The sequence below is a fragment of the Chanos chanos genome, chromosome 4 (genome assembly GCF_902362185.1).
Source record: "Chanos chanos chromosome 4, fChaCha1.1, whole genome shotgun sequence".
NCBI classification, from domain to species: Eukaryota; Metazoa; Chordata; class Actinopteri; order Gonorynchiformes; family Chanidae; genus Chanos; species Chanos chanos.
In genome coordinates, this window is record NC_044498.1 from 10899820 (window position 1) to 10909374 (window position 9555).

Genomic DNA, 9555 nt, shown 5'->3' on the forward strand with positions numbered 1-9555 from the left:
ACATAGCAAGAACATTCATGTGTGCATCTGTTTGATTCAAGCCAGATTTACGTTGATAAGTCGTTGATTTATCTTGTTCGAAATAAAACAGCGCACTACACAAAGTAATGGTTTTGTCACCATCCCCTGAGTACAGGTTATAAATTTAGATATAAATTTGCTGAAGATTTTGCTTTGGTTGATATGGAAATGATAGAAATACTGTGTAATGATCTTAAATATATAACTGCAGGTTTAATGTGCAAAGTATTTCATAAACTAAGAGGAGCTTTGCTGAATGCATTTGTCTGGATGCTAAATTAAATTGGCCATTTTCCAAATGACTTGAGGGGAAAATGCAAACATTGAATCTCATATTGCAGTCGGTAAAGTATTCCAAAATTGAGCAAAAGTTTATGGGTTATGATTGTGTATTTGATGCTTTTTCTGAAACTGGGTGACACAGTAGAAAATAAATTATTCAAACCACTGAGAGCAGTTTCTGAAGAGCAGGGCTATCCAGCAAAAAATGTTGTTTTTTTCTCTCTCTCCCCTGGCAAGCACAAGACCTAGGCATAGACTTAATAAAGAAAACAGAATACTTACACAAAAGTAAAAGCACACAGAATTAAGTCCTGTTTAATTTACCTTCAGGCTGCATATCTGCAGCATATGGTATTGGGTAAAGCATTGAGAAAACTGGAGAAATGCTGTTAACCATAATGAGCTGTAAGCTTGTTAGCCACCCCAGCACTGTACTACCAGTTCACAGCTAACGTGAAGTCCACGAGGCAGTACATTTGAAATGGAGATGTATAAATATCACAGATGTTTCTTACTCCCTGTCCCTCTATTTTTAGTCATGCAGTCGGTGCCATGAATAATTTATGACAGGAAAGCTACAGGACATGTGAACTTCACACAGAATACATCACGAAAGGAAATCAATCTTTAAATTGATCATATGCCCATTTTTGACAAACATTTTAACAAACAGACAAACAGACAAACAAAAAAGACTCCATGAATAGTTGTTTAGAGCATAAATGATTCTAAGGTTAATTGTTTCCAGTTACAGTGACAACAAAGCAATGGATATGATCTCGTAAAACTCTGTCACCAACACGTTTTACAGTCGGATGAAATCATTCTGCTGGACCATTGTCTTTTAAACTACCTCTTAATGAATAACTGAAGTGCCTATGGTTGAATGATCATTATGTCACCACACACATTTGTCTACACTCACCCATTTCTGTTCAGTTCAGGATCTACATGTGAATATGCATGTGAAGCACTCTGAGGCTTATAGTAAGGAACACGATAAGCAATAATGTCTTTGATATCCCAGATCTAAGATTTATCCTAATGAGAATAAGAGAGTGAGAGACTGAAAAAAGAAAAATGAGAAGGAGGGGGGAGAGGCAGCTATTGAAGACCTAAAACAAACCATCTTCAAATGAAATGCTTTTGTCCTCAGTTCAAATGTCTGACAGTGTCTGATGCTGACAGTGGCATATCTAAATATAACCCACTGCTAAAAATAGCAACGACGGAACTGATTTAGGCTGATCAGTTCTATAGATAGAAACTGGTGAAGAAAAGAGACAGTCAGCTTTAGCAAAAATTTACATGTGACCATTCAGTGAACCTTACTACAAAAAAAGGCTAATTTCCATTTCATTTTTTGATTCTCGTAATAGGTTTTCCGTTCTTTTAACTGTAGGTTACTTGTGTGAACAACTATATATATATATATATATATATATATATATATATGATTGTATCCTGTTCCTCTCGACCATCTTCTCTTAGCTGGGGCTCTGGCCAGTGACAATGCTTGCCTTGACTACTGTCAGCAGTGAAAACGATCCTTGGGTTTAAATCTAAGGATATAAAATTTTATAGTAGAAAAAAAAGACTCCTGATTCTAGGAGTTCCTGTAAATATCACGATGGATAGGAACATCCAGAGAGCCCACTTTAGCCCAGAGGAGTAACGCATGCCTCTGCATCCGCATGTAGGACATCACCACAGCTACTCAGATGCATGCTTAATACACATACAAAACACACACGCACACAAATCTCGACCGCTCAGACACACAGATATCACAGCAAACACAGATCACATTCCAGCTGAGATCGTTAAAAATGTGTAATGTTAAAAAAAAACAAAAAAAAACCCATCCAACCCAGAAAATTGTTATGCTATCACAGTGAGGATAACTTTCGAATAAATTATATAATGAATTGTCTGAACAAAAGGTTCAAAATATCAAACATCTTTTCTCCAAGGCATGTATGTTTCTCACAATCTTGCAGTTGATCAGCAAATTTAAGCTGATCACAGTGATTTACATAACCATATAAATGGTTATTCTTTGCATCACATGAATGTTCTTTCCATCACACGTACTCCACCAGATTGTAGGTAATTACATTCAAAACATGCTTTGGACTGCTTGTCTGTTTTTACCTCTACTTTTGTAAGAAGTGATTGCTTCCCTGTTTCTTGTTTTTTACCTCAACAACAAATAACCAAAAAACCTTCTCACAGCAGTTGTAAACAAGAACAATTAAATGTATTGTGATTCATACATGTGTGGTGTCCACAGAAATCACAGCTTACATGAGTACTCACGCCAACCTGAGATGAACTTAAACGTGGGTTTTTTTTTTTTGACAACACCCACATCTTTTTTTTTTTTTCCACACAGTGTCCTCTGTGAGCAATTTTCTCACAGCAGTTTATAATTAACCCACCCTGCTTCTGTCAACCTCATGACTTATTTTGGGGGAGGCATTTGATGTTTTCTTTGATGAGGAGGAGAAGAAAGGTCAGGGAGATGGGTTTTGGCTGCTCTTTTGAAGGTTCCCATCAATGGGTTAGCTGAGGTGACATTTCAACGTACAGAAGAGAAGGGTCAAAACTCAATGTCATTCTCAACTGACAGGCCATTTGGTTAGTTCTTAAAATCTGATATCAGATTAGATTTTATCTGCACACGGACACAAGACGTTTTTTTTCTAACAAGATATAAAACATGACTAAGACTACTGACAAAACACCTCCTAAACATTCATAAAAGACAACTATGTGTAAATTGGTCATATTGTCCAAATAATTAGTGAAAATGGTTGCCCTTAGAGATTTTAAAACAAGCGTAAAACACTGCTTTTTATTTTAGTCAGTTATGCAGCTAACCCTGTGAACTGATGATGCGTAACAACTGAATGTGTTCATGACTGATGTTGCAAAGGCAAGTAATAATAATAATAATAGTAATTATTGTTATTATTAGTGACTGTTAACCCCATCAAACACTGTACATCAATTCAAAGCAAGTTGCTATTTATCATATAGCCAAGAAACTTTGTGGTTGTGTCTTACATGGTGTACTGTATATATGTTTGTGTTCTGAGGGGAGTGGCAGGTTACATTTTTCCATTGTAAATACACATGAGACAGAGATGATGGGGGATTAATGTTGTCTAACTGTTCAATGTCAAGTGACTGTGTCACCATTGAATGATGAATACGAAATTTTGGTTTCAGCTTCATGGAGCAGGTCACAATACAATGTTGTCTTAAATGGTATTGCTTAAAGTAAAAACAGATGAACCGTGTAAATACAATATACCATGCCTCACTTACATAGCAGAGCACAGTTTTATTTTCTGTAGTTGCTGTTTGTCACATGGTATTTTCTGTGTATCAGTCAAAGGGATAGAACTGAAGGTGTGTCAGTAGAGTTATGGATTTTCAGTTATTCAGCTGTAAAGCATTAGATTGGTAGTGAAACTATATGATTGTGTTAAGGGTGGTTGAAAATGAGGAATTATAGACATCATTTGTCAATATTTATCTTCTATGTTTTTGTTTTCAATTTTCATTTTGAACTCGACATCCATTACCAGGGAAATGTGGACCATTTAGGTCGATACCCATCACATCATGCGTCCATGAGTTTTGATCTATTTCCTGAGGAGTTTGCTGTTTTGAGTTCAGACCCTGGTCAGTCTTGTAAAATCATTTGACTGGATTTGTGTCGCTTGGTAACAGACATCAGTCTTTGGATGCATAATGCTTACTCAGTACTAAATGTGACATAAATTTAACATAAACCGATGTTATCACAATGTTGCCTTTACAGTATGTTGCATATGTACAATGGTTCTGGGCCAAATCTGTGTATCCAAAAGCTACTGAATAAAGAAGTCTGTCTTAATTTGAGGTCAACATTTCCTTCTGTTCATTATAAAGAGCTGTATTTCTAAAGGGCATATGTTTATGGTCAGTACCACGTCACACGTAAATAATGTCTTAAAATAGTAAAGATCAAGTCAAAATTGTGTTTCACTAACATAATCGTACACACAGACTGTGTTTACTGTATGTCAGGAATAATATTTCATCGAAAGCTAATAGCCATGCGCATTTGTCAAAAAAATCAGATTACTCAGAAAACTGACTATAGCTTTGAACAACAACAACAAAAAAAACACATTCAAGCCATTTTCACTCGCAGTCTGCTACTACTCTTGTAGCACTACTGTCTTTTTTTCAGAAAAGCAGTCTCCAGCAGTCTCTAATTTTGATACAATGACTGATTGTTGTGGTCTTCATCTCATTAAGAATATTGCAGTTCAACACCCGAAGCTCCAACCCCACTGAGGAGCCGGTCTTCACTAATGTGTACTCCCCTCTCACCGACCTTCAGTACAGTGTTAATTGACCCTATGCTAATTAATCATCACACGGTCTAATGGGAGCTGGGCGGCGACAGTACAGATGTATGGTGATGACGTCATATAAACAGGGCATTGCATGACCAGAGATCCTGTTTGGGAAACTAATTTCTGCTTCAAAGTGTAAACATTTCGGAGAATGCTAGGATGAGCTTCAAGAGAGTAATTTCTAAGTGTGAAAAACTGTTTACTTGGCTCTGAGGGTTCATGAGTACTTAATGAAAATCCTACTTTAATTTGCTGTCAATGTCTGCATGATAAAGAATCATAATCAGATTCATGTAAGCAGAGGAAATATTTGCGCGCAACAACTTTTTCATGTTGGACATCTCAACAAAGATATCTGTAAATTATCATCTGCTCTGCTGGTAATTAAGAGAGTTCCTGGAAGAAATGGTCAGTGAGGGCAGGGGCCCCAAAATGTTTTTTAAACACAGCACACTGGAACAATTGAGAATTTCTTTTCTTTAAATTTCTCATCTCATGGTAGCCACTACTATCAAGGTAGATAGAGTTTGCACACTCTCCCTATGATGTGTGTGGTGCCAGTCACCTCATCTATTCACAGACAAACTGTGTAAGCACTGTCAAACACTGTAACGCTCTCTCAGATGAGATAAGTGCTATTTGTGCAATGATAGCTGCATGTGATTTCAAGTGACTACTAATGAACAATGAGAGGGACAGTGTCCCCTGCTATCAAATCAGCCAAGGGAACACAGCCTGTTGTATTCCTCCAGATCTCTGACCACAGTCAGCCAGTGTAGCACAACTGGATTTCAAAATTTGCAGGATCCACCCAGTCCAGAAATGTTTCGTTACCAGACATCTGTATTTATTTGCTATTTATTTTGACAGTGACACAAAGTGCTCCACGACACAGATTTCTCAACAGCAGTTACAATATTTAAGAGACTTTATGAAATTGTACATTTTTCGCAAAAATAGGGTGACACACATGTAAACTCCAAAGACACGGACAGAGAGAGCTAGACAGAGGGATTTGCACAGAGAACCTTCGTGAATGTCTTGTATGTTGTCGTTGAAACATGCTGTGCCGGGCTCACTTGGTGCTGGGCTGTTGGCTCATTTGAGGTGGGCTTTGCTCTTGTTGTTAAGTAGAAACTGGGCGATGCAGAACTCACTCACCTGGTTTGTGTCTGTCAGGCGGATATCACACTCCACCAAAGTAGTGTTGTGGCTCATACCCTCCTCTAGCACCTTACCTCCATCCTAAACAAGAGACATCTTCTTAACACTTCCACACAGACTACACCATTATAATGTATGTTAATCTGGGTGGAGGAACTGGAGTCATTTCCATTGCCTTTCAACTCTACTTATTCAGCAGCTCTTATTCAAATGCCAAAATATTATTAATGAGAAAACTGGAGTTCAACTGTAGGCTTTATTGTGAACTCCTGGTTGTCCTTTTTATGACCTTTAAGAAGGCTACATTAGATGGGTGAGGCAGCGACAACGTATGCCTTTGAGCAAACAATCTATATGACCCACTGAGATCTATTAATCTGGACACGAATATTTGAACATTAAGCATATTTAAAGACTATTTATAAATGTATGATATAAATTATGATATACAGACCAGTGTTCAGAGGGTCTTTTGCACATTTCAGTCCCTGTCCGGCATTGTACGCCGAGACTCTGACATAGTGATGATGAAACAAATCGTAAAAGACACAGTTCGTGCCCGAGCGACGCAGCTTGCTTTGATGGAATGGGACTGTAAACGTGCAACTGTGGAAGCTGAGGGGCTACTTAGAAAATCTATCCCCAGAGGAGTGCTTTCCTCTCTCCACATCTCTATCCATTAGTGTACTTCTATCCCAGCACTATGAATAATTGAACAAGAATTACGTTTCAAAAGAAAAGGGCTTATTTTCATATTCAGTTCAAACAGAAGACCATGCTTTTGCTAATATCTATGCTTTCTCTGTCGCTCAAGCATACTGCATTAAAATGTAAGGATGCTGACTACTTTGTGGGAAGATTTATAAGGCACTTATAAAATGTATAATCATATCAGAAATGCATTGGCCAATAAATGGTCTTGCATGATTAGGCACTGAGCAGCCTCATGTATGCCACTGTTAAATGTCTGATACACAAAGCAGTTCTGAATGGGATAATAATAGCCTGTTTTCATTGGTGACTGCAAAAAAAAAAGGGGAAACCAATAAATCTTATCTGAGTTATAACCCCTTCTTTGTATTAAGAGATTTATTAGAAGCACTGTTAGTGAAAAGAGAGGGAGTCCAAAGCATGAGAAGACAGCAGAGACAGCTAGCTGCTGAGGATTGAACATGTGGTTCTGTGAGACTAACCATTAAGCAGCACTCACCACTCCCAGTTTGTTGCAAGACAGGTTGATGCTCTTCAGCCTAGTGTTCATAACAAGGGCCTGTGAAACTGCTGTGGCTGTGGGTTCTGTCATCTCATTGGCTCCCACGTGAAGATACACCAGGGTCTCGTTCTTCAGCAGGGCTTGGGCCAAGGCCTGACCTCCTTCATCCCCTATGCGGTTCAGACGTAGATTGAGAGAGAGAAGGGTGGTGTTTTTGGTCAGGGCGTGGGCTATGGCCTGGGCCCCGGGGCCTTGTATTTGGTTATCATAAACAGACAGGGTCTTCAGCGCACTCTTATTAAGCAGTTTGCCAATGGCCCGTGCCCCGCGGTCCCCAATTATGTTGTGTGAGAGGTCAAGCTCTTGCAGGGAAGGGTGCTCCAGTAAGTAGTTCACCAGAACGCGACATTTTGCGTCATCTACTTTGCTCTGTTGGATTTTCAGCACCTGGCAAAAGAGGAAGTAACAAAATAATTTATTACGTCCAGCAAGATCACTTACAAATTTGAAAGTAACGGGTTCAAGATTAATTCACCAAAAGTGATGCACAGTATGCGCTGAACTGAAAAGTTTACAGGAGAGTCTAAAGTCCCTAATAAAAATGTGTGATAGCACATGGTGTTTCATCAATGTTCTCTGGGCATACTGACTTTTGCCCTAACAATAATATATGAGACTTCCTTGTTGTCAAGGGGCTGGTCTCCGGTAAATTATGTCACTTGAATTAGTGGAGTATCAAATTCCCCTGACCAACAACAGCTATTTGAATTTGAATGGATCGTGTTATCCTCCTCCCCTGCTTGTGGCTCTAACTGCTTAACAATATTTTCAACAGAATCTATGTAATCTAATCCATAATGAGGAAATGTGCAGCATTAGAGAAAAAACGTTCAACTGAAAAATGCATTCTGTTCTTTGTGATACACAGAGTGGAGCTGAGCCCATTCAAACAACTCAGCGTTAGATTTGTACCTTCAGAGTCTTACAGGATTGCAGGGCTTTGGCCAGCGACTCACAGTCTCGTAAGGTGAACTCAAAAAGATTCCATTCAAAGTTCATGCCACATCCTTTAACCCTGTACATTACATGGAATTCCTCCAGATTTGTCAGCTTGTCTAAGAGAATTCTGAAGTCAAAATGGTCCATGGAAGGACCATTATAACCCATATCACTAGCAGTATCTGAACCGTCATCCTCTTCCAGTTTTTGTGGTTCCCTGATAGGTGGCAGAAGCTGAGAGATAATTAGCCGCTTCACATAATTCTTGCAAAGCGGCACCATGTCCAGAACCGTCTTGGGGTCGATTAGATCCGGGATAAAGAGCTCAATAATGTTCTCTAGGTGGCGTTCGAAGAACATGCGTTTCCAGCTGTCGCCGTACGGCAACACGTCACACAATCCCCAGCGCTCCTCACAGCAGCGTTTCCAGTAGCTCTCCTGGCTCACCAGATTGGCTGTGATACTCAGGGGAAGAGAGGTGGATAGCTTCTCCAGCACCTGTGCTTTATGACTGGGCAGGAGTTCATCAAGGATGGGCTTTTCTGTAAAAAAAATAAAATAAAAAAATTCGAATGTAGAGGCTAGATGTTAAACAAAGACAAAGTTAAACTTAGAAAATTCAGGCTATATTTAGATGTATTTCAGAGAAATCTATAAGCCGAGTGGACTGTTTTTTCAAGGTTGCAAGTTGGATTTGAATACAGAGTAAGGGGCAAGGGACAGTGAAATCACATGATTAAAATTCAGTAAATCATTCATACATTTCGTGGTGGAAGTCTATTTCAGGAACAATGCTACTTCAACTTCAATACAAGGTAAGAGGAGAATCGGGAAATTACGTATCAATTCATAACAACACAAAAAAGAAATAGCATCACTGAACAGGTTTTAATGAATGAACAAAAAGGGAAAGATTATACCTTCAAAGTTTTTCACTATGTGCTGAAGGCAAAGGTTTGTCAACTGGGGCACAACAGCTAAAGACCACTCCGGATCCTCTGCTATGATTCTGCGCATTTTCCGGGGGTCTGCGGCTGGGTTGAGCGTAACCACTGGAGGGTAAATGCCAGCTGGGGATTTGCTCATGGTGCTATTCATGTCTGGCATTTTCTGGCCTGGCTGAAGCAGACCTTTTCAGTGCGTTAACAGAAAGGCACATAACAAGTTAGTGAAATACTTAAATATTTTTAGACCTTAAGCTATATAAAATTCGGTTTAATTAAACTGCAATGCAAGAAGCTAAATATGAGAGAGATTTAATGCTTCGACCTCAGATATAAACGATAATTAACGCTAATTCACAGTTAACCCTGAAAGGGTTGTTATATGTGTTTTAATAAATCAGACACTGACACAGACTTTCGTGGGAGCCAATCAGAAAGCCTTCTACAATCTTGCTAACCTCTGGCATGCTGTATAGCCCCGCGGCAGGTTAGGCATACTTGTCTAGCTACTTAGCGT

At 39.1% G+C, this 9555-nt stretch overlaps 1 protein-coding gene across 1 annotated transcript; it reads right to left on the bottom strand.

Annotated features, from left to right (window-relative positions):
- Window positions 1-5673: 5673 nt before the first annotated feature.
- On the bottom strand, window positions 5674-9132 carry drc5 (dynein regulatory complex subunit 5). Its single transcript, XM_030772669.1, has 4 exons — window positions 9015-9132; window positions 8068-8636; window positions 7093-7542; window positions 5674-5963 (listed from the first exon to the last, which is right to left on the bottom strand). Exons 1-4 carry the CDS (start codon window positions 9109-9111, stop codon window positions 5817-5819), a joined length of 1263 nt encoding a protein of 420 aa, XP_030628529.1. The 5' UTR covers window positions 9112-9132; the 3' UTR covers window positions 5674-5816.
- Between the last annotated feature and the right edge of the window lie 423 nt (window positions 9133-9555).

Coding starts and splice junctions, on each gene's coding strand:
- drc5 (XM_030772669.1), bottom strand. CDS start 9,111: ATGCGCAGAATCATAGCAGAGGATCCGGAGTGGTCTTTAGCTGTTGTG. Junction 7,543..8,067: donor AATCCTGTAAGACTCTGAAG/GTACAAATCTAA, acceptor CTCTTTTGCCAG/GTGCTGAAAATCCAACAGAG. Junction 5,964..7,092: donor CTTGCAACAAACTGGGAGTG/GTGAGTGCTGCT, acceptor TCTCTTGTTTAG/GATGGAGGTAAGGTGCTAGA.